This window comes from Uranotaenia lowii, chromosome 2 (genome assembly GCF_029784155.1).
Source record: "Uranotaenia lowii strain MFRU-FL chromosome 2, ASM2978415v1, whole genome shotgun sequence".
In the NCBI taxonomy this organism is placed as follows: domain Eukaryota; kingdom Metazoa; phylum Arthropoda; class Insecta; order Diptera; family Culicidae; genus Uranotaenia; species Uranotaenia lowii.
Genome location: NC_073692.1, coordinates 279,994,304 through 280,020,567, shown reverse-complemented (window position 1 = coordinate 280,020,567; position 26,264 = coordinate 279,994,304). Strand labels below are relative to the sequence as shown.

Genomic DNA, 26,264 nt, shown 5'->3' with positions numbered 1-26,264 from the left:
ACTAAACATTTGATGTTTCAATTGTTAGGGGAAAACTGTACAAGACGCACAAGCGGGGTAAGATGACCCATGCCATTATTATTCAAAAAAATGCGCAAATTTCTGGCTACGGAAGAAGTTTTTCTTTATTTTTGTTGCAGTAAACAAGCTTTTCTATCATTTCTTAGGTGAAAATTTCATTAAAACGACGTAGATTCTTAGTAACAGAAGAATAGTGCTGTTAACTTTTGAGAAAAACCGAATAAATATCAAAGCAAAATATCAATCTTTTTTTTTGCTGACTCCCAAATAACTATAAAAATGAATAATTTTTTTTCCGGGATTTTCATCCTTTAGAATGATTGATCTCTTAGGAATACATAATTATATCGAGTTTCTCCCTTTTTCAAGTTTAAAAGGTGCACCAATATTCAAGTCAATAAAATCATCTGCCGCCCTAAGTTTATCAACCAAGAAATTAAATTTCGTTGCCTACTTGAAGGCGTTTTAGCTATAAGGATATCAAAAAGTATATTTTTCAAAAAGCGAAATGCTTAACTGCTGCGTTCTGTACAGTTTTATCCCACATTCCGTATAACCATTACCTACTTCATTTCTCACCACCAATGCGGTAGGGTGCGTTTAGACAATTAGTTTCGGCGTTCTACCCCGCGGTTTGTTTTCTGGCTGTTTTAATTTTTCACAAGAATATAATCAAAATCGTGTTTTTTCATCATATTACTTAGTTTTGATAATACGTTAATCTGATCCCTAAACCGTCGTTAACTTTCAATTTGGTTCTTAGGTGATTGGTTTCACTGTAAATAGCGACTATGCTTAACTGGTACGTTCTGTACAGTTTTCCCCTAAGTTTGATAACTGTTACAGTAATGAGTTACATTAGCAATTATGATACATTGAGATGTCTTCTTGAAAAATAAATATTAATAAGTATATATGAACTCACTATTCCATTTGATGTTAAATTCAGATAGTTCCGCGAAATGCAAAAGCTATGGATTATCTTCAAAGGAATGTTAACATTAGTGCCTAACTTCAGGGGCAACAGTAGTGAAATAAATGTAAGATTTTGCTCTTGATTTCCAGCAAAAATTGAACGCCAAATTCTTTTAAGATCAATTCTAAAGTACATTTTCTTCCGTTTACTACGATCGTAGAATACAAAAATACATTTATAAATCTTAAAATAGCCTTGCTTGAACATTAATGTCCAGCAGAAAAAAAAACTCACAAATAAGAAAAGCGTACCGTTCGTCGCGTCGGTTGTTTACTAGCTAAACCGTTATCAATCCCTATAATCACTGGCTCCGTTTATCTATCGAAGCTTCCTGAAATCAACCCTATAATGGTTTTGTATTGAAAACCATCGACCGTAAACTAGCTGCTGCTGCCCGCTGGATATTGGAGATATTAACAACAATGAAGCTGTTGCCAAACATTTGACAATGATGACGATGGGCGGGTTGTTCTGTTGCTGATGATGATGATGCTGACACAAAATGACTGACAATGAATAGTGAACGGGATCAAAATTTCAATTCAATCCGGGCTCTCTTCCTGTATCAGTTCTGACAGCAGCTGTCTAGTTCTAGCTGTTGTTCAGCTTACGTTCTCGCCCGCCTGCGGATATTGTTGATAGTCCAAGGGTTTGCTTGCGTTGATTGGGGTCTGAGTAAGCTTTTTCCCCGGGAGTGGATTAGAACACACGCTGTATGTATGAGCGCATTCCCCGGTATCTATTTCGGTGCAAGGAGGAGGTATTTTATTTCAAGCTTTTATTTTTTTTTTTTTGGTTTTCCTAGTAACGAATTGCCATGTTTTTTCGGGTAGCCTTGCAAGAGTCCAATTTTGTGGTCAGTAACTTTGGCCTGGCACGTCAGTCAACCTTATATTTTCTGCTGGACGTGAGCTATTGTTTTCTGGAAGATCCGATTACATGTTTTTGCCCATATGGGAAAGTCTATGGCATAACAAACATCGGTAAGATTCAGTGAAGAGTTTCCTGTTACTGGATTTCACGAGCAACAAAAGAAGGAGGGTGGCTCCAGAGAGTGCAAGTGACGTGCGGAATTACGTGTTCAAGCTATGGGATCTAGGAAATCGTTTCCGACAAAATCACACGAAAAATGCTTTCACGCCATCACAGAATTAAGGAAGCGATAATCATTAGTTATCTAGGATAACTCCTGCCACACTTCCCGGAAAAGATTCCTGGCCATTCACACAAGTGGTGGCATAGTTCCAAGCCATTAAATGGAATATCTTGACGACTTTCATTCCATTTTATTCTGCCAGAGGAAGAAATTGTCTTCCATATCGTTCGGCTCTCGAGGAGTCCAGTGCCTTCGCTGGCCGAATCGATATTGACTACAATAATAATGGACGTACTTTGCAGTTTTTCATCCCTACTGTCAAAGGCCTTCCCTCCCGGCCACCGAAGCCATTCACGCGTCCGCGATTATTTCGTTTTATGGATTTGCTCGTTCACTTTTTATTAGACCTCACTCCCTCTTCCCGAGAGCGTTTCCCACTGGATCGATTAGGGTGGTGATTCACTTGTCGATGGTTACAATTTTCACCTAGAAAAACCGTCCTTACGTAGCGTTTACCCAGCAGTGGCGAGGTGTTTTTGCCTCCATCCGAATCCCGAGAACTTCCCGGTGCCGTTCAAAGTCATCGGATGAGGCAAAAGCGATGGCCAAGAAGCGAAAAAAAATGTGATAACAATAATTCACTTCCCGACACGGCTTTTTTCTGCGATACCACTCCCCAAACTCCTCGCCTATCTGAGAGAGCCCTATTCAAAACCCAACCTCCAAGAATATCTACACCGAAGATGGTAGGAATGGAATACGGGTTTGCGGAAGTGCCCCGGCAGTCTGGCCAAGCAGCGATAATGTACCTATCATTCTTTTCGCCCTCCTCCCCAAAAAGAAATAACCAACATTCCGCCAGTTGCTTTACGCCGCCGCCGTCGAGGACTTTTAGGCGAAGTGTTTCTTTTCGGGGCCCGATATTTTTTTGCGTTTCTCAAGTTGCCGTTTGTATTGGGGAAAAATCAGCTGTTTCTCTTTTCCCTCGATATTGGCAAAACACATAATGCCACCATGGCTAGGGTGTGACGACGGAAGCAGATCGTTCCGTAGCCAGATAATGACTCACTGGGAGATAAGGTAGTGCAGCGCAGTTTATATTTCTGGTGGGGAAGCATCGCCCTAAGAATGGGCGCCAAGACGGCGTGATAAGGCGGATTTATTTATCCTTTTTTTTCGGTGGCGAAACGCGTGTTGCAGATTAGGACGCGAATCAATAGCGAGCGTGGGTATGTGGGCCAACCACCAATAATGGGATGATTCGCAAGATTCAGATCCGATGCAGAGATTTTCAACATTTTCGGAACGATATTCGAGGGAAATAATCGATAATTTTAAATATAATCGACAGTCTGGTGAAAAGTTTTTCTTTGAGCTAAATGTTGAATTTAAGATGTATTTTAAAACAAAAATCTTAATATTTTCCTATGCGTAAAATTTAAAATGGATTGGATTAAAAATTCATAAAAATGAAATTCGAGATCGTAATTGCTAAACCAAATTATCACATTTTTATAAGAGTAGTTACAAATTATACTAAATGAGCGTATCAATCTCATTTTGCTCAAACATTTATTCGAGTTCTTATCTTTTCAAATCTTTACATTGTAAAAGCAATTAAAATTTCTAATTCAGCAAACAAACTTTCTAAGAAAACAAAAAAAACATAAAAACGCAGCGATAGATGTGTAAATAAAAACTAGAACTCTCCATTATCGCACATTTCGTGCATGTAGAATCTCTTCAAGGCCATGAAATTAGCTGGAACACGAACATGGATATAACTCACGAGAGGGTCGAACTAAACATTCCCTAAGCCAGCCTAGTTGTGTCCGAGGACATGGTTAAGGATTGAAAAGAAAAAAAAAAACTGACATACCTGGGGCGCAACAACAAGGAAACAAGAAAGAACAGGTGAAGGTACTTACTTATATACGTATGACCATAGGAACAACAAACCATAACGCAAACACGTCAAAGGGCGGGCACGTTGAGGAGAAGGTCCTCCTTTTTGGGGTGATTGTGTTGTGTACACAACATCCAGGGTTGAATCGACTTCCGGTTTTTTTTCCGTGGGGAGACAGTTGGAAGTTTCCAGTCAGGCTCTGTCTGCTGGAAGTCAACCGAGCGAATGAAATATTCAAAGCAATTATGCAAGCAGAAAACAAGCGAAAGAATCCCTTTAAAGTCACTCCGCTCTAGCGGGACGACGACGAAAAAAGCGAAAAAAAAACACACATACCGTGCATCGTGTAACAGCGACTAAATTGACGACAACGACGTACGGGGGGAAAATCTAAGAAAAACATAATAAATACAATTTATTGAATTCCGGGGATTTATTTCTTGTGGCACACAAACATACAAACTTGTTCACACAAAACGGTACCGCCGCCGTGTCAATAAATAGAAGGACGGAAGTAGAGAATCTGAGCTTGCTACAAACACCGGGGCCGAAATACGCGTTCGCTCGTTTGCTTGCTCGGCTCGCGTTCCTACACCAAGTCGTCCTGCCAGGCGAGGGGCCATCGGTCGTGACCGATGTGGGGGTATGGAAAATCTGGAAAAACAACTTAGCAAACTGTTACCTTTGGAATGGGTGCTTTACTACGCCACTTATGTGAGGAGAAGGAAAAACGTGAAAGGTACATGGAGTCCAGGGTGGCTCAGGTTTGCTTGATACGGTACGATGAAATTGGATTGAAAATTCTAACAAATGCAATTTTTAGGTAAGAAAATGTGTGTTGTATTATTTATTGTAAACTGAACTTAAAAAAATGAGTAAAATCCTTCAACAGACTTAGTTTTTGAAAAAAAATTTTAGTCATAAAAACGCTTATTCAAGTATGCTTATTCCTGGTGCATGAATTCAGGAGGAAAAACTATAAAAAGTACCCATGGGGTCATTTTGGAATTTCTCAAATTCTGGGGCCTAAAAACCTTTATTTAGGTTCAAAACTCAGCTATGATTTATCGCCGAATTTTTATGTATCGTTTACATGAATAAATTTGAACTATTATGTTTGTATAGGAAAATTGAATATTTTGATCTGTAAAAACAACATTATATTTGTTTCTTCTGTGGAACCGAGCTTGCTTATTGTTTTGGTGCCAATTTATAGATTTTTTAAAGAAAATTTTCCGCTGAATAACTTTGTCAACGACAGAAACTTCGCATCTTAATAAGCAATAATGTTATTAGCAGTTGAATAGGGGTTTGTCTTTTTTCAATGAAAAATAATCAATTTATCTGACATCAATGTCGGACAGTGTCGGTGCTTGGCGAGGTATTACTTGCAAAGTAGTCATTCATTACCTCGCTGAACCCCAGCAGTGATGTCAATTGAATTGATTGTTTTTCAATGCTTTTCAAATTGCATACCCCTTTAACCCCCTGATATCATTATTGCTTATTAAGATACGAAGATTTAGTCTTTAACAAAGTTGTTCAGCGGAAAATTTCCTTTAAAGAATCTATAAATTATAACAAAACCCATTACTTTCCATAAGCCCATTACATGCCTTAAAAGAAATTTTCCGCTGAACAACTTTGTCGAAGACCAAAACTTTGTATCTTAATAAGCAATAATGTTATCAGCAGTTCAAAAAGGGTACCTATGTCATTTAGCTATGCTCGGTTCCACAGAAAAAACAAAAATAGGATGTTGATTTTTCAGAACAAAACATAATTTTTCCCCAAACAAACTTTGAAGTTCAAATTTATTCATGTAAACGATACTTAAAATTCAGCAAAAAATCATGGATGAGTTTTGGACCAAACACAGCATTTTAGACCCCAGGGTTTGAGAAATCCAAAAATCAAGTTTTTTTTTCTGGTTTTTCCCTTCAAATCTAACCGTTTGGCATGGAAGAATAATGTTAACAAAAACTGAAAAAAAACACAAAAACTTTATATTTGCTAAGTTAAAATGGTAACCTTTCCAGCAAACCTGACTGATTTCTTTGTATGCAGACATTCGATCGAGAGAAAAAGTTCGTGGGCCTTCGAAAATACAGATGATTAGAGGAATTTGAAAAGCCAATAATTCTTTTGACAGTCTTGTTTTTCTCCAAGGAACACTTTTAACAAGATTAGGAATAACGGATTCAAATTTACTATAGAATAATCTTAAAATTGATCACGACTCGGTAGATTTACAGATACGCATTTTCAGTTATTATCTGATAATTTAGTTTTCACTCATCTATACGTTTGTATCTTTGTTTTTTGAACGAACATACAAATATAAAATCTCAGTGGAACATCCAGTTTCTTTGAAAAGATCTAACCGATCCATAACCGATATCATTTGGTTAGCATCTTAATCGAACGCTTTCCACTAAACTATTATAATGTAATAACGCTTCTAGTTTTTGGGTAGATCAAAACCACAAATTTTAAAATTAGAGCTAAAAACTGAACAGAGACTTTGTCTTTCCACGCACATGGTCAAAATTGATTACCAGTATCTACGTGACCACTCATCGACAGAGCTGCAATTATTGAATTATTGACAAAAAAGACGAACTGTAAATGGGTTTCATGGGGGAAAATGTCAGGACACATAAAATTGACTGATATTTTTTAAACCATCATTCACAACAATGTAGTCAGACTGAAATTCATACCCTTCGTCACACTAGTGCGATAAATGGAAAGCGATGGTTATTGCTTCAACATATTTGTGATATCACATTTTGTGACCTAGACAAATGTTAGAGTATCTTTATAAACGTGGTCGGTCAGATCTTTTCAATCATCATAGCCATCATTCTGAATGTATGGTATTAACAAGCATGCTGATAGCCGATATAAGTTGATGTGTCAATTTCGTCAATTTTCTTTTATTTTCTGGGAGCAACCGCAGCTCTGCTTATCGTTCTTGGGTTAAAGTACTTAGAAAATGAAACCACTATTTATCCTGTAGGTAAGTGAAGTCACATCCGGTTCCGATTAGGTACGTGTTAGGGCTTCATCGAGGATCTGCCATAGATTGAAGTATACATGTATCAAACATTTTCCCTTGGCATGGCGACCGTTAAAAAACAGTTTTAACAGCACTTTTAACATTTTTTGGTGGTAATGATCTTAAAAAAAATTAAAACAATATTTCCATATGCGCAACATATAGCTTCTAACTTCAGCCGTCTTATGTAATAAATGAATTTTTTTTTTGAACACCTAATAACTGATTTATGGCCTTGTCCCGAAAAATGTGTTTTTCGATCATACGATTATATACATTCGTCAAAACTATACGGTGCATTTCCCTTGACATGGCGACCGTCAAAAAATAGTTTGAGAATATTAATTTAGCCATATGTCGGTTTTTTCTGTTTCCGTAATCACAAAAAAATCATCGATTTCACAGAATTTTGAGTCAATTTTCATTCCAGAATCTGCGTCTGAGATTACAGAATTTTTGAAAATTTACAGATTTTTTAAATTTCGTACATATTTTCTAAAAAATATTTTTTATGTTATTTTAAGTGACATATTTATTTTTTTTATTTCCTTTTTTAATGACTTTTCAATCAAAATATTAAAAGTAACATCACAGAAAACCTTCACAGAATTTTTGGGAAAAATCACAGAAATTCAGATTTTTTTGGAAAAACATAGAATCTTTCTCGGGATTCTTTTCTTCCATAGGTCTCTTAAAATGGATATCTGTTGAAAGAAGAAGAGATAGCTAGGAAAGCAGGAATCCAAAGTTACGTTTTAAGAGGCTTTCAGAGTATTTAAGGCCTTAACAAGCTGCCGCATTTATCCACTTTCATAAAACGCTCTGCTCTGCGTTCTTGTGCCTGATTCAGCTTATTTAAGACTGGGAATGAGTTTGATTTTTATCTTTGGTTATATCGATTCTGCATGAAATGCCCTTGCTGGGTAAAGGGGCAGCGACTATATTTTAATAAACTTTGAAGATTTTGATTTTTTTTTATAAATTCTTCTTACACAAATGTGTTCCTCAAATCAATACCTTGTAATTTAAATTTATTAAAAAATACCAGATTGATAGAATATCTGGTTTTTTTTTTTATTTAAATAACGATTACCGATTGATGATTGCTTAAAACATCCTCAGCATTGATTGTTTAGGTTGTTCAAAGAACATATTCTAATAACCAATTGATAAAAAACTGCTGTAAATTGTCGTTTTATGTTGAACTGAAAATTTACTAAACTTTAATTATCCGATCAAAATGCCCATATCTATTTTTGGACAAATCGCCCTTTTCTCAAGGTGCTGTTCTGTTCAGTAAAATGTCCTCAATCCTCTTCTTTGCGGAGTCATAAATCATCAAAAGAATGCATAATATTTCTACCTTCGTTCAGGTTTGAGTAAAAAACGTGAAAATCGAATCAGTTCATGTAATTTGTCGCTAACAGCGGCAGATTTTTTTTATTGAAACCGACACAGTGGAAAATAAAGTAAAAAAATTCAAAATTGTTCTTTTTTTTTTTAATTTTCGCTGTGAACATTGTGTTGTTTTCGATTCGTTTTGATCCAATATTTGGGAGCGTCACTTGCCTACACTAGGCACTACATCCAATGATTTTAAAAGTGGCTTTGAGAAGCGTTTGTAAAAAATCGAACATTTTATTAATTTTTACAGTAAAAAGTAGTTTTTTTTGACGAAATATGAGTAGCAGATATTAATACGAAGAACATGATGTATTCGGGGTTTCAGCTTATGTTTTTCGCATACTCGGTCATTTCTCTTAGCAGGTGCATATTTCCCCGAAGTACCCTACGCATTTCAACAATGTTATCTACTCAGTAAACTGAACCTTCTGTAACATAAATGCATTTTTAGAATGTTCGGTAACATTATCCTTTCCATGGCGACCGTCTAAAGGTTTTATGAGGAATATAAATGTTATCGCAACTCGGTTTTTCTAAAGCTACTTCCCAATGTCACTAAAATTGAAATGGTGATAAAAACTCACGATCTCGTAATGAAATATCCACCGATACAGGATGTGCGAGATAATACTTGAGACTCCAAAAATCCAAAAACGGTTAGTCTTTCGCGAGTCTTTCAGAATTTTTCCGGCATGAGAATGGTGTTACGATCAGCTCCTGTTGATTGCCATTCAAATTTATTGTTAATACGTTCTAGCTTTAAAGACGCGAATGACATGAAAGTGTTAAAGTGTCTATAATAAAGCAAAAAAAAATCAAGTTTTGGCTGGTTAGAATGTTGAGAAAAAAGTCGTTAATATCAAAGTTCGTTCAAAATAAAGGTTAAATAGGATATTGAGCAGAATTTTTTTCTCCACAAGGTTTTTTGATAACTAATGGTTTCTTATTAATAAGATTAAAAGGTAATGAAGCAAACTCTGGGTTCTTCAAGATTCATCCAGGACATTTCAATGTGGATCACCGTTGCCTACGTCACGTTGTGACCAAGGTTGCCGAAATCACAGAAAAATCTGTCATTTCACAGAATTTTGAGCAAATTTCATCACCGAAACTGTGTCACAGAACACAGAATTTTGAAATATTCACAGATTTCACAGAATTTTATAATTTCCAATATTATAATTTTTTTGGCCAATATAAAATATAGATTTCTTTCTTTGAATTAGAAAAGAATGATGAGTTTGGTAATGTTAATTGATTATTCCCAACTAAAATGTTAAAAAGACCCAATTTATCACGAATTTTCAATGAAATTAAAGGAAATAGTATCACAGAAAACCATCACAGAATTTTTGGGTAAAATCACAGAAAAACAGATTTTTTTTTATTAAAAACACAGAATTTTTTTCGGCAACCTTGGTTGTGACCCATCCATGCTGATCCCCCGGAAATATAATGCTCATAAAAGTTTTTTTGCTATTGGCACTTATATTTAAAAACTTGTTCACATACTCTACAAATCGTTCCATTTCCTGCTTTGTTTTTCACTTGGATCAGATAACTTTGTGATCTTTATTCTGACACTCGTGTTCCTATTTCAAATGTTAGAATTAACCTAACGAAAAGATCAGCTTTAGGAGTCCCATCTTTGTATAGATTTTTATTGCTATCTATGGCAGCTAATGATGTTTTCTTAAGTTTTCTTGAGCAAGAAGCAGGATTTGCTTGGTTTGTCTAAAACAGTTCGGTGTTAATATCCCGGTATACATTTTTTCTTAAACATTGATAGCTTGTTAATAGTTGATTGAGTAGCAAAAAGATGAGAAGGAAAAAGAACCAGGGAATTGCTAACTTCTATTCCGTAAGACCAAACCCACCGGGCGTTGCTATTTCGGTCGGTATTTAAGATGTTTTGATTGGTTGCGTTTTGATCTACTTACTGATTTTTGCACTCATTGTTGCCATCCAGGTTGGTATTTGTGTTTGTTTATTTTCTGATAGCGACGACCGGCTGCGTTGCTACCGGGTTGCTACATAAACGCATCCTGTAACAACCTACTGCTCGAATGCTATTTCTCGAATCAAGTTAGCAACTGTTGGTGCGATGATGGGTTGATAAATATGTTGCTGGATGTACTCGACTCGAGGTATAGCAACCATTGGTGTGCATGGTCTAAAGAAGATAACTTGGAACCACGCAATAATCAACTGTTGAGGTAAAGTTCCGGCTAGACACGGAAACATTTCCAACTTTAGAGATAAAAAGCTATTAAAAATTTGAAAAAAGAAGGATGATTTCAAACCAGATAGAACTAACAAAATCCTGTCGAATCTAGTGAGCTACAACCATACTATCATCTGCATAGATTTGTTACAAAATATACCACTCTGAAGCTGCGATATCCAAAGTAGCAGATATGCCGCCAATTTAAGCTGTTTTCATAGGATTCCCAAACTCAAACCTTTTTCGATGAAAGGTGGGCCATGAATCGAAAGAATGCGCATCATTTTTTCCATTAAGCTGATACTACAGGGAATAATGTTTCTATTTATGATTTACGTTTACGGAGAGAACTAGCGAACTTCAGCACTTGTGTTTAATCCTGCTAGGGGCCAATTTTTTGTTTGTTTATGATTTGTTCGATTTGTAAATTTAGTTTAGAATTTATAAAAAAACATATTGGAAACTGTTGGAATTTTTCCGAATTTTCCAAATGTTTGCATCAAAAGCGCAGCACATTCCTGTAACTTCCTGCCCATTAAAATGAAAGATTCACAGAGCAAGAAGAGACAAGTCCCCAGCGATATGGTTAGCCCACAGGAAAAAAAAATCTTCATCACGTACATGACTTCTGTTCCCTGGCATGTTTGACGTTGGACCATCATCATGAACTCCGGGCTTGCCGATCGTTCCTGGGGTCCAAAACCTCCAATCGCCAGGGGAGAAACTCTGCTTCCAGTTCCAGTCCCAGTCTGTAGAGGATGTGGTTGTAATCGAAAACATGGCAGCCGCCAAAGTACCTCTAGTAAGAATGGCGGAAAAGGCTGCATTAGAGCAAACGTTGCTGCTGCCACTGCTGCTCGTGACTTGCCAGCCAAGAAGAACCCCCGAGGGCAATAAAAACGAACTGCAGTTTTTCGTGAGATATCTCGGCGTCGTCGTCCAGAAGCGAACGGCATTGGTGCGGTTGTTTGTACATTTACCCATCGCCATGTGCACATGTGTATGATGGTACTGCTCCGGGTTTCTCTCTCTTAAAAACGGAAGACAATCTTTTGCCAGCCTTTTTTTTACTGGTTCCGACTTCCTGTTTCCTGTCGAACAGCGGAAGGATGAAAAAAAAAAACAGTGAACGAACAGCCCTACCGTTACATGCGGTGCATATTTATTGTTGAAGATAAATTCAATATAGCACATCGAGTGTGTGTCGTGCTTTTTTTTCGCCCTTGCCACCAGCCAGCATTTTCTTCAAAGATGTCTACGAGGGCGAATTTTTATTGAATAACTCTTCGGCATCCTTCGGCGGCCAAAAAGCGGAACCGGAGACTACATCCCGGGAATGCCAAAACGTTGCTTACGGTGAAATGTGTGGAAAGTGCTGCTCACTTGCTCAAGGAAAGGTGATTGCACTTTTTTTTTGTCCCGAAGCTTTACATTCCTCTCTGGCCGAGTCAGCAGCAAACAGCAGCAGCAGCAGTGCGCTGCCGATACGTGTTTGGAAAATTTGCTGAATCTAAATTGCAATCTAAATGTAGTTCGGTGCATAGACACTCCTGAGAAGTGATTCGAAACAAATTTACCCGAACCGGAAGCTTCCGGTGATTTAGTTCGGTTCAATTAGATATGATAGTGAGTGTTTCACCAAGTAGTATCGTGGTAATGCTTATTGAAAAATGCAATTTCAGCTAGGAACTAAGCAAGTGTATTGAAAAATTTCTCAATATCTGTTAGCTGGTTTACAAAGTGTGAGCAAATGGGCATCTAACAGTCACAATAAAGATATTATAAATGTTATAAATGTTTTTGGTCTAATCTTCATCGTAATGCGCTACTACATTCTGTAGCTGAGACGTCTCCATTTATAAAAGAAAAAAAAAGATCTATTTTCCCATTCCGATAGAGTTAATTTGTTAGCGATAGAGATTGGCATCATTTTCATCTTATTGTAAACGTTAACTAACGGCATTTAATGAATCTCGATTATATTCATGAAACATTAATCCAAAACTGATTATCCTGCATACGAAGTAAACATTAACTTCATCGGAGGATTTATATGGCTCTTGCCGAGCGATAAACATCCACTCCAAATCTATTCTCCGTTTCCGGGAAGGAAACTAATAAATTGCTTATGTCTGTGCTTTGTCTAGAATCAGTGGATATCCAAGGGCAGGAAAGCAGAAAAAAACAAAAAAAAAAACTTCTCCACATCACATCCAGGGTACGCTAAACGAAACGCACAGCCAGAGTGCAGCGCACAGGAAGCGACACACTCGCAATTTTATTTTATTACATATTTGTCCCAATAAAAACTAAATCTTGAGAGGGTTCAATTCATCCCCCTTTCCAGCGCGATCCATGCGGAAGAGAGTTTCCCATAAGCCATAAGACCGGCCCGGAAAGGTTCTTACCAAGCTCGCTCGACCCGCGCTCCATGTTATTCCTCTATTAACAATCCATAAATATCATTTTCCATGGCTGTTGGTCCGGGAGTTTATTTCGTGCTACGGGTATTTTTTTCGCAGTGTGTGTCCCACTACTCAGTTTCAAGTTCCGGGGGACCAGAAAATTTGTCTTCCGCAGCCGGGAGCTGCCGGGAGAGTTTTATTTTTCGCTTTCCTTCCAAGCAGTAGCAGCTCCGAATGCTACTGTGCGATAAATCATAAAATTTACTTATTTATAGCCAATGCGACCAGTTTTGATGGTTTGGAGCAGCCATTTCCAGAATCGAGCTGGCCAGAAAACGGGACCAGTGCAGCGTAGCGTATTTTCTCTTGCCTTAAACTGAAAGTGGAGGTGGGTTTAGGAACGTTTTGTCGTACATACTCTAAGGGTGTGCTTGGACCCGACAATGGACTGCAAAGTAGAAGTCATACAAATTCCTGTTGCAGCATATCCTAACCTAGTGCTGCCTGTACCCAACTGAAGTCCTACAACTTATTGTCCAGTGGCAAGTAATTCATGAGCCTCCCCTACGATGAAACAGGTAAAAGATTAAGGCCAACCTTGGTGTCGCAGTATATCTCCGGTATCAAAGGACAATTTTGAGCCAAATTGTATTAACGGAATAGAGTTTTCTGTGACCCAGTCGGATAATTTCGGAGGCTTTAGTACAGTTAAGATTCCAAAAGCTCTCTACTCAGTGAACAAAATTTAACAAGAATTTTTTGTATGAAATTGTTTTAAAAAATCAATTTTGCTTTAATAATATCATTTTTATTTCAATTGCGCTGAGCGAAAAAACGCCTGGAGCTAGGCAACGTATTGAATGAAATGAAAGACCGATCGTTAATCAACTGGTGGAACATTTTTGCAATCATTGTTAGAAATTTTACTTGCCAGATCCGATGACTGTTGTTTAACAACCTTTTGGCATACCTGAAAGTAGAAAAAAGAATGGGTTTATTAATGATGTTGAGCTTAACAGCAGGTAGAAGGTTTAAAGTATGAGGTTAAATTTTTCATTCTATCTTAGTAGAGAAAACGGCTCAGACTTATATAAAGTTGTAACCGCGTGACGGAGAGTGATCATAATGTCACACAGCACGTCCTGCACGTCTTCTTGTAACGGAGCATAGTTGAATTTCTGCTCAAGGTGGTGCAGCTAGCTCTCATGGTTAACGTGACTTATCACACAGGGTAGAAGGCACCACCTTGGGAGCCAGCTTTGGCAAGCTTTCTTGCAGCAAGACAGAAAGGGAATGATGGGAGCATCAGTTTCAAAAACCACTTTTGGTTTGAAAAATGAATCCTTCAAGACACCAACCGAGTTTGGTGGTGCTTCAGATTCTGCTGTAGGAGAAGCTTCCGGTGTGGTTTGGTGGGTATAAGAATCAACCGAGCCATTTGACAACTTCCGACAGTGCGTGATAAACCACTATCCTTAAAACTCGACTAGCTAGTGGCATACATAAAAACCCCTAAAACCCGGGGCAACGGTTTGCTTGTTTGAGTGTAAAGGTGCTGCTGCTGGCTCCATAAGTTATCCACCAGCGACTGCGGTAATAAACTTGTATGTTCAAAGGTAGACCCCCGATGTCGCAGGAAGTAGCTTGACGGCGGCGATTTTTTTACCAGTTTGTTTCGTAACTTTTCCTCCTTTCCACCGGGGATCCTGACGAGACGAGGCGAGCGAGAAGTAATCACCTATGCAGATGAGTTGACAATATTTCCATTTCAACTTCATCAGGAAAGTGTGGTGTTCACTGTGCCAGTGTTGTGTGGCCCATGTTTACTCCACGGGTGTTTACGGCAATGGGATGACGTTTGGAGACAAAAAGGTGAGTTGAGGTTAGTTTTTTTTGTGGGTGCTTTGGGTAAGATGGAACCCAAACAGCAACACTGTCACTGTGGGCCTAAGAATAAAATTTGTTTGAAATTTGAATCAGCAGTCTTATTGCAAGAAGGATAGATTACTGGCGTTGCCTTCACAAATCACACATAATATCTTAATGCTGTTTAAATACATTGAAATTCGATTTAAATAGGGGAGAGTGGGGATACTTGATCCCCTTTTCTTATTTTCACCATATCTTTTTGGAAAAATTTAGCAACTCGCCGTCTTTGACATTTTCTGACAGCTTGTAACTTCAAGTTTCTATGCTCCAAAATTTAGAACGATACTTGAACCCGTTGATGAACTAGAAGCATTTTCGTGGGAGTAAAAAAATTGCGATTTTTCTGAAGTAAGGGGAGACTTGATCCCCTATTGAAGGAGACTTGATCTTTTTTTCAAGAAGCCCTAATCCTCGTACAAAAATCAAACAAAACCCCAAGATAGCATGTTAATTGACTATTTTGGTCATGTTTGTTCTCATTTCACAATTTATAGCAGACATAAGAAGAAAATTTTAGAACTTTGTCTCAACGCTAATAACATTGCATACTTAAAGGCGCTATTTTTTTTAATTAAGAGAAAATTAATTATTTTTGCTCTTTTCTTCAGACAATTGTTTGATAAATATTAGTTTTTGGATAAATATTAGAAGTTTCGTAATCAGCAATCATAAAGATCAATTCGGAAGAAGAATATGCCGTTTGGAAGGGGGATCAGTTGTACCCAACTCTAGGGGATCAATTGTACCCATAATCAACATTTTAGAAAACTTTTTCTGAAAAAAGTTGAAAGTTTTCCATTGCTTCGAAAATATGGCATTATGAAGTTCATTTTACGCTCGATTGATTGATACATTGGAACAAATATTTTTTTCATAATTTTCCCATGTAAGGAACATTTTAAAGTGATGAAAAAAGATCTTCAAGTTACATTTTGTGAAATTTTTCAAACAAAGTTCAATTACTCAAACAATTATTTTGTTAAAATTTTTTAAACTACAAGCATTGTTATTTTGCTCATTTTGGCACATTTTTCTAGAACATTTGATCTTTGTAAGACATTCCAGTTTCGAGATATAGCTAAGGAATCAAGTATCCCCAGGGATCAAGTATCCTCATTCTCCCCTATAAATTAGTCAACTTTCGTTCTTGACTTGGACCAGGTGAAGACGCTGGCTCCGGATCGTCAACAGTGGAGGTCTTTTACCATGGCCCTATGCACCGGAGGATCGGCGCTGGATCATTAAGTAAGTTCGTAAAATGACACCAAATGTCTAATTTTCTGTATTTTTTTTTTCAAAACATGCCTTAATATATGGACTTCGTATGTCCAAATTAGGAACACCTTTTCCAATGTTTTCCTAATTTGGACATAGTCATAAAGCTTTGATCATTTCTGAATGAGGATTTTTAAATGTGTGCGTGCATTTCAAAAACCATTTGCTTGATCGGAATACTTTTTAAGAAAAAAAAAAGTACAATTACCTGCATGAATTTTCTTCAAAAATTGAAAAAAATTCTACCGTTGATTGTGTTACCCTAACTTTACATTACTCTTGTTATTTTTACCACTCATTGCACTTTTTCCAGTCTGGTTCGTGGCTTCGTTTTTAGACGAATAGTGATCCGTTTTTTCACCAATATTCTTCTGATTAATATTCGTGTTGATTGCATGATTGAAGATGAACATTAGCATTAAAATTGCCCAAAATTTCTTTGTAAGACCAAACTGAAAAAAATTATATTCAGCTGTTTCGGGATACATGGTATATAGTTGTCGTTATACATTTGTCAAAAAAGTACTGGATCATCACGGACTCAATGAAAAAAAAATCGTTTGTTGGAACCATGAATAGCAAACTCGTGTTGGAAGTACCCTTTACGTACTTTCGAAACTAGAGTTAAAGTGGGATAAATGATTTTGAGTGGAACTAGCCGAAATCTGATCATGAGCGGAACTATTTACTTGTTCTAAGATCTAGGCAATGATTATTTATAAATCTTGTCGAAATGGTAAAGAAACACTTTTTCAAGATCTTTACAAACAAGTTTTTACATTTTTACTAGAATTTAATAAATGAAATAATATTTTGTGCAGCTTGAAAAACAAACGCTTTTTCTGCTGCAATTTTTACCAATTTATGCTGACTTTAAACGTCAGTTTAACCCCTGACCGTTATAAACTGAATCTTAATGATCAGAACGGTTGTAAAACTCATAAAAAATCATATCATATCAAGTTTCCCATCAAAATAACAATAAATCGCGTAGCTTTTAAAATTAAAATATTAATTTGAGTGCAATCATCTTTGAATTTGAGTGAAACTGAGCTTATAAAATCAACCGCTAAGTGCACTGCCTTATGCCTGATGTCTCACACGCAGTTTTTACCCCTGAATGTATGCAACAACTTTGTATTTTCTTATGTCGGCTTAACTGCCGTTCAAAGCAAGATTGTCCCCGAGAAAAGCGCTATTGAAATTTCAGTTACCTTTCCAATTTTTCTCTTAAACTAAAAATCCATCGACAGTATTTTCGTAGTGAACAGTTCAAGGTTATCAGTTGCCAATGTTTTCAGCCAAAAAAATTACATTTCGTTCAAACAACGAAAAATAAGAGTAAAAAATGCTTCGTGTGACAGTTTTGCGTATAATCAGCTTGTTATATGAAGAACTGTCGAACGGCTACACTTTTTCTATTATTTTAAAAGCTCGTATAGTTCCTATTTTTCCCAAAAAATCAAGTTAAACCGTGATTTGAGAAAAAATGTTCCCTCCGTTTTTTAAATGTATAGTTGAGTATCAATCCTGTAAGTAGTGCCTACCGAAAAGTGTTGGTGAAAATTTCTCTATGTAAATCACTCAAGGCTTCTCGCTACTCCCCATCCTCAATTTTAATGTTCTTTTCGGTTAATAACATTGTATTCAACGGTTTGAAATAATTCTAATAGATTTTTTTTCTATAAATTTTACATTTTTCATAGAATTTTCTGTTGCGTAGAAATATTAGCATAGAGTAAAGTTGCCAAAATAACTTCGGCAGGTATCCGGACCGGAAAAATCCTGGTTTTTTTTATCTGAAAACTTCGTGATTTCAAAATTGACCACCAAAAATCCGGACAATATGCGGGCAAATTTGGTCAAAATCCGGGAATAACTTAACAAAAATCAAGAAAAACAACTTGAAAAATTGTTATATATATATAATCAAAACTCAAAAACAGATTTTAAATCGTATTTTGCGCTTACAAAAAACCTTTCCATGGTTATTGCTAAAAAAAATCGTTTTTGGACGCATAAATAAAACAATGATGAATAAAAAGACAAATTTAATTAAGTTGACATTTTTTTTATTATTTACATCAGATATCAGTTGACAGTTGATTCAAGTCAAAGTCTATACTAAATATTGAATAGTCCCACTTTTTTTTCTTAAACCCACATCAAAATAAACATACATTTGCGTATTTTCTTGAAAAATGTAGAGATTTGTATTCGAAGATTTTCAGTGATTTTTCAAAGAAAAGTAATTTCAAAAAACAATTGTGTTGAGAATTTGTGGAAAAATCAAATTGCGCGCCAAACACTCGATTTGATGTGCAAAAATTCAAAAGTTATTAATTAAAATTTAAAATCATTAGTTTTTTTTAGTAATTAAGAACTAAAGAAATCAAAATTTCGTCTCTGTAACCGACTTCAAAAACAAACTTCACCTCTTTAATATATCCCTTTCTTTCCTTTCACCAGAATTCCCCAAAAAAAAGACAATAAAACGTGATGAAGAGGGTGCCGAATTGGATATTTGTCCCCTGGAGCGGAATAGTTTTCCACTGCGAGATGATGATTATCGAACTGGATATTGGAAAAAACGGAAGAAAAATCTGCAAAAACTTTAATGAGAAAGACTCAATTTAGCTTCCGATCACTTATCACAAGTTATGTTTCTGTTTCGTAAAAACATTAATGTTTCCAACTTGAAAATCTTGAAAAATTGAATTAACACTAAGGATAGGATTGAGAGCTATTAGATATGTTGAGAGTACAAAAAGGGTTCCACTCAAGATCATATTTTAGTTTTACGTTAGATCAGCAAAGTTCCACAAAAAAAAATTGAAAAAAAACCTGCAGGTTTGAGCCGTTTAAAATGTACAAGAATTAATAAATTTGAAAAAAATCGAGCAAAAAGTTTGTCAAACACGACATTTTGTAAAGGTGCGATAAAATTTTGGCTAAATCTCACGGCAATTTACACTTTGTTTTTTTTTTTTCTGTTTATAATTTCTGCCACTCAAAATGTCAAAATAAAATGGACGAAAAAAATTACCTTGTGCAAACGGCTTCAAATGGTGGCACATTTTGACGACATGTTCCAGGATAAAATTAAAATATTTAAAAAAGCATTTAGAAGCTCCTATACAGTAAATTTTTGCCTCGATTTCCAGCGAAAGAATTGCTGAAAACGTTCAGCAATCCAATTTTTTGCTGGAAACCTGCATTGTTGGAAAACCAGCAAGCAATCTGTCAATCTCGGATTTTGTTTTTGCTAGTTATTTCATCATAAGTAATTAGTAATAGCAACTAATATGTAAATATTATTTTTATTGCAGATGGAGCAGGATGCCTAAGGCATGGCCCAAAGTGACCACCCTACTTCCGAAAAGTATTTTGAAATAAAATTTGCGGGTAAAGTATTGAATTTTAAATTGAACATCTAATTAAGAATCCTAAAATTTCCGGAAAACTGATAATTTGAATCGGAAACCTTTTATTTCTCTCTTTGCTATTTTCGGAAGAATCGAAGGATTTAATATTTGTTCCGGACTTATCAGCATTTTTCAAACAGAACAACAAATCAAATACGATGTGCGGAATGTTTAATGTTAACACAGCCTAGATGGAAAACTTTCCCACAAACTCCACGACAGACACCTTGATCGTACTGGAATAGCTTGAACAGGTCGCTTTATTCGCCTGGTGGGTATGAAACAAGCTTTTTGAATGTCAAGCTGTTTGTTGTTAATAAATCCGCTAGATGTCACGTTGGATACAAAAAGGAGCTTTAGAAACACTGCTCCATTTGTTTTTCGGTTCGCAAGTTTGCAGTTAAGGATAGAAATATATTTCTATAGAAACTATCTTGTAAGTAATCGAAATCATCTTTCACATTTCAACATTTTCCAAGAGAAGATATTTCAGCCACACACGTTTAGCGAGGTGACAACAGACATTCTAATTTCATTTGCAATTAATTAAAATGTCAATTGTTGACATTATGTTTTTGACTATTTCATGAAAACACATTTCATGTTGGCTGAAATGTATCGAACAATCTAGAATGAGAGTTTGTTGGCGCCTTTGCATATGCAACTGAAATAATGTGGTTCTAGAAAACAACAGCTGTTTCACATGCAGAAAAGTTTTTTTTATCGTTAAAAATTGATTGAGACGCATTTGCTTAAAAAAATAAATTCAAATCATATATTTTTAGAACACAGACTCTCTTAGTAAAAGAATTGAACTCCACTGGTCTGTCACTTCCGAAGGAATAGACCAAACAAATCAGTAACGAAAAATCAATTTATTATTTTATCTATCGCTCACTCGGAAATAATAAGTTTTATTTGCCCATCATGTTATCTGCCGCCCAGAACTGATTCATCCGAACATTTGAAGAGATCATCGGATAGGAAAAATAAATAAAATTATGCCCCAACAGACATGATGTTTTGGGTGAAACCACTTTGTCTTCGAAGAGTTGTCCTTCCTTCGCTGGGTAAACTATCCTTGGCGCTTCGTTCGAGTTTAGGCCGAAGTTTTGAGAACAGAGAATAGAGTAGAAAAAAAAACCTATAAGGAAAACTTTTGCAATCCTCAACAACTGGCACCGCACCGTGTTCGGGAGAAAAACAGCACTTCTTGTTAGAAGTTGAAGGATTTTTCTCGACCAAAACAGCACGAGGAAAAAAACCCTCCTAGGAACCAATATTTCCACATATACACACGTATTTCTAGCGCCTCCGCCCGGCAGGAAACAACACAAACGCACGAACTCAGTCGCTCAGTCGATTATGTGCCACTTCCCCATCATTGGCCAGGAATGGGAACTAATCAAAACTTTTCCAACGCCCTCGATAGGATGGGTTTTTTTTTGCTCCGGTACACCGTTCTGTGTGCTACATACATAGCTTCCCTACTGCCTGCATGCTTCCCTAGTGGTGCAACTTTATGATGTTATGGCTTTTCCTCATTTTCTAAAATAGATTGAAGCTGTGGAAAGTTTTGAAAGAAAGTTGAAGTTGCAATTTTTGCCTCGGTCATGATGATACTTGACTTTTCTGGTGAAGCTATTAGGTAGGATCCGCTAAAAAAATGTGATTCTAAGGGAAAAAAATCAAGCTGATCTTTGAAGTTTTTTCTTGAAAAATGTAGAAATTTGTCTTCGAAGATTTTCAGTGATTTTTAAAAGAAAAGTAATTTCAACAAACAATTATGTTGTGAATTTGTAGAAAAATCAAATTGCGCGCAAAACGCTCGTTTTGCTGTGCAAAAATTCAAAATTTAATAATTTAAATTTAAAATCATTGATTTTTTAGTAATTAAGAACTAAAGAAATCAAAATTTCGTCTCTGTAACCGACTTCAAGAACAAACTTCATCTCTTTAATATATCCCTTTCTTTCGTTTCACCAGAATTCCCAAAAAAAAGACGATAAAACGTGATGAAGAGGGTGCCGAATTGGATATTTGTCCCCTGGAGCGGAATAGTTTTCCACTGCGAGATGATGATGATCGAACTGGATATTGGAAAAAAGCGGAAGAAAAATCCGCAAAAACTTTAATGAGAAAGACCCTATTTAGCTTCCGATCACTATGGGAATTTTTTCAACTTTTTTCAAGGTGTGAAATTTTTTGTGATTTTAACAAAAGTTTGGCAGAAAACATAGTTTTCAGTCATAAAACATTAAATCAGAATATGTTTATAAAAAATTTTTTAACAAATTTTGAGCTCCATCCCACAGTTCATGGGATTGTTTCCATTTCCGAACTCTTCAAAAGGTTTCTTCTGCTCGGTTTCAACATTTGTCCATTTGGCAGTTTGTCTGTCTGTTGTTTTCTGCTGGATGAGAACATTTCCACAAAGAAAGGGGAAGGGCGAAAATGAAAGGGTCTCTTCTTTCGTGATAATTATTGCTGTTTTTGCCGGCACTTTTTCCAGCCTTACCCTAGAGCCCTGAAGAATAAACTCTCTCGGATAAAAGAACCAAGAAAAGAGCAGGACTTTTTCCTCTGGTTCGTTGTCGGCGGTCGATTGTTTGAACATTTTCACTGTCGCTGGCTGCCGGAAAACTCAAAGCGAAAAGCCACAACCGAACAGCCGGGAAATGGCTTCAGGCGAATTGTTCTCAATAATTCGAAATTAATATTTCGACACAGTGAAGCTGTTGACAAACAGAGATAAGGATTCTTGATTAAAGGGGTTTTGGGCCTGGTTTTTGTTTGCGGTTTTCCCGGAAGAGCGACCATAAAGTGTCACTACTTTCCGGGGGTGTATTGTTTCGGGGCTTCTAACTAAGGAATGAGCAATAAGAAAGATAATTCCATCTGGATTGCAAAATAAACATCCGAATTTATGGCACCGTAAAGTTAATAATCGATGGGAGCAGTTAAGTGGGTATAATGTTCGAAAACGGTTTTGCTCAAGTGAGTTGAGACTTCGCAATTGTTGCCTCATTGAGTTTTTCCTATTCAGATACTAGCCACAACAAGAAAAAACAGAAAAATTTTAAATTTTGTATCTTATTTTCGATTGGTGCTCTGTTTTCAGATTCCATTTCAGAGTTCAAACATTCCCTCAGAATCGAAACAACTGAAACAAAATTTCTGAAATGGTGTGAAACAATTAGAAATTCTAACAAGAAATAAAAATATAAAATACGGAATTGACAATGCAGAAAAAAACACATTTTCCTATTGTTCAGATCAGTTGAAACCAAAAAAAATATCTCTAATTCACTAGTTTACAAAATTTAAAAATATCGAGAACTTAATTAACCGACCTATATTTTTAATGTGAAATCGAGCGCTTAATCTGAAATAAAACTCAAAAAAAATTCAGTAGAACAGTTTTTGAGCTATGCTCCAAATATGAAAATTTGGAAAAATAAAAAAAGTACTTGTACTTAGATTTAAATATCTCGGACTGCATGTCAGTAATTTGATATCTCTTTTTTGCATATTAGGTGAACAAATTTGCTTTCGATCATCTGAAAACCATTTTTGAGCATCATCAACAGTATTGTTGGTATAAGTTGCTTTATGATAGAAAAAATATAAAAAACATTTTTCTTCTTCAGTTTTTAATCGATTTTGATAAATAACCACTTGAAATCTTTGTTTTGAATACACATTGAAGGCTGGTAGAAAATAAGATTTTTTTAATGTTACAATCGAGTCTAAAACTTTCGCAAAAGCAAAATTTTCTTTAAAAACTGCGTTTTTATTTATTTTTTTCCTATCATAAAGTCACTTATATCAACAATAGGGGAGAGTGAGGATACTTGATCCCTTTTTCTTGCTTTCCCCATATCTTTTTGGAAAAATTTAGCAACTCGCCGTCTTTGACATTTTTTGACAGCTTGTAACTTCAAGTTTCTATGCTCCAAAAATTAGAACGATACTTAAACCCATTGATGACCACGAAGCATTTTCGTGAGAGTAAAAAAATTGCGATTTTTCTGAAGTTAGGGGAGACTTGATCCCCTATTGAAGGAGACTTGATCTTTTATTCAGGAAGCCCTAATCCTTGTATGAAAATCAAACAAAACCCCAAGATAGAATGTTAATTGACTATTTTGGTCATGTTTGTTCTCATTTCACAATATATAGCAGACATAAGTAGAAAATTTTATAACTTTGTCTCAACGCTAATAACATTGCATACTTAAAGGCGCTATTTTTTATAATTAAGAGAAAATTAATTATTTTTGCTCTTTTCTTCAGACAAATGTTTGATAAATATTAGTTTTTGGATAAATATTAGTAATTTCGTAACCAGCAATCATAACGATCAATTCAGAAGAAGAATATGCCGTCTTTAAGGGGGATCAATTGTTCCCATAATCAACATTTTAGAAAACTTTTTCTGAAAAATGTTGAGAGTTTTCCATTGCTTTGAAAATATGGCATTATGAAGTTCATTTTACGCTCAAACGATTGATACATTGGAACAAATATTTTTTTCATAATTTTCCCATGTAAGGAACATTTTAAAGTGATGAAAAAAGATCTTCAAGTTACATTTTGTGAAATTTTTCAAACAAAGTTCAATAACTCAAACAATTATTTTGTTAAAAAAATTTTAAACTACAGGCATTGTTATTTTGCTCATTTTGGCACATTTTTCTAGAACCTTGGATCTTTGAAAGACATTCCAGTTTCGAGATATAGCTAAGGAATCAAGTATTCCCAGGGACCAAGTATCCTCATTCTCCCCTACTGTTGATCGTACACAGAAATGAAGTTCAGGTGATCGATAGCAAATTTATTCACCTTTAATATGCAAAATGGAGATTTCAAATTACTTCTATGCAGCCAACATATTTCAGTCTAAGTACAAGTACTTTTTTTAATTTTTCCAAAATTTCATATTTGAAGCATAATTAAAAAGCTGTTCTACTGAGATTTTTTTTGAATTTCATTTTCGGATTTTCACATTTCACAATTTCACATTTAAAATGTCATTCAGTTTACTGATATAAAAAATGCTGGAAAGTAGTGTTATTGGTTATTTTAAGGTTTACAAAAAACTTGCTATTTTTACCCTACTAAGAAAAACGGGTAGTTTGCAACCACTTTGTTTTAATGAGAAATCGAATGAAAACGTTTGAAAACTTATAGTTTTTGATATATTTGTGATGTTGTACGCATAAAGCACCCATTGCAGAAATTTTTTGTTTTGTTAAAATTGAATTTTACATTTTTTCTGTCAAAAATGTGTTTTAAGAAAAAGCATAAAAGTGCTGCATTCATTTAGGGGTAAAAATACTATAAAAATTCTATTAGCTGAAATAGAAAGTTTATGTTTGGATGGATGAAATTTTGAAATTACCAAATGCGTGATACAAAACAATCATATTCCAGCAGATAGAAACGAAATTTATAAGGTGAAGCTTTGATTTGCATTTTTGATGCAGTTTTGCCCAGAATTTCAAAAAAATTAATTTTAAAAAATTGAAGATTGTTCGAAAAATATTCTAGCACCACGATGTGGAAAACTTTGTCATCATCATTTTGTTGTCATTAAATGATAACATTTTTACATAATATTAAAATATAAATTGAATAAGTGTTGTGCATCTCACCCTGCTTCGTTTGACGGTATCGATTTTTAGTACATCTATTGCATAAACGAAGGCGTTTGATGTAGTTTGTGTTTGCCTTCTACATTCAGGCGTATATATTTTTTTTATTTCTTGGCTCAAATTCGAACAGAAGTAGTTTTAAAGGGCCGAAATATTTTTCATAATGAACAGTTTACCGATGAACTGAAAATACACTGACTACCTTATCAATTGTCAAAAGCAGAATGGTTGTTTATCTTTTTTGTTGTACGAGTGATTATATTCAAGAGATCCGCGAGGCACGTGGTTGCTAAAACTTCTGCTTCTAATAACAATTAAAGCACTAAATCAGCTCTTAACAACAATAACAATGTTCTATTGTCTGATGATCAAGCATCAGAATTTCAAATTTCTCGTTTTCTTGATTAAACTTGAGGAAACAAAACACTAAGTCGTCAGATATTTCAAACCCATTTTTTTCAATTATTTTACAGTGCCCTGGACTCTTTTCACAGATTTGCTTACTCATTTGATTGATGGGCCAATTTTTCTAGAGTGATACGAAAAATAAGTTACAATTTTAAGCTGACAAATTTGACGGGTTAATCCTATTGTATCATATCTTTTTCTTCGCCGAGCATCCTCAAAAGGATTCGTTTGTAAGCATACGCACGATTCAGTTGATCTCCTTTGAAGGCCCTAATCCACGTTCTTCGTCTAGAAAAAAAGCCTCCGACATTCATCCTTTCTCAGCAAATTTCCCAAAAGATGGTAAATCAATACCACATTGCCTCGTTGCATTCTATCACGCAATCGTAATGCTGCTCTGCTCCTCGTTCTAAGCTTCCGCTCTTGTTTCTTCTTTGTTTACTCTACTTTTCGACAGCTCACAGGCCGACGCAATCT

The 26,264-nt window shown here is 35.7% G+C and overlaps 1 protein-coding gene across 20 annotated transcripts in view; it reads right to left on the bottom strand.

Annotated features, from left to right (window-relative positions):
- Nucleotides 1-26,264, bottom strand: part of LOC129744717 (muscleblind-like protein 1) — a 302,890-nt gene that overhangs the window by 122,943 nt on the left and 153,683 nt on the right. For 16 of the 20 annotated variants that reach the window (XR_008736979.1, XR_008736977.1, XR_008736978.1 and 13 more), the window contains one exon: nucleotides 14,025-14,063. The exons of the other annotated variants lie outside the window; for them this stretch is intronic. Coding sequence is in view for 13 of the 16 variants with exons in the window: in XM_055737391.1 (XP_055593366.1) it covers nucleotides 14,025-14,063 (39 nt within the window). In the remaining 3 variants the exon portion in view is untranslated. The remainder of the gene's footprint in view (nucleotides 1-14,024; nucleotides 14,064-26,264) is intronic. 20 annotated transcript variants of the gene reach the window in all.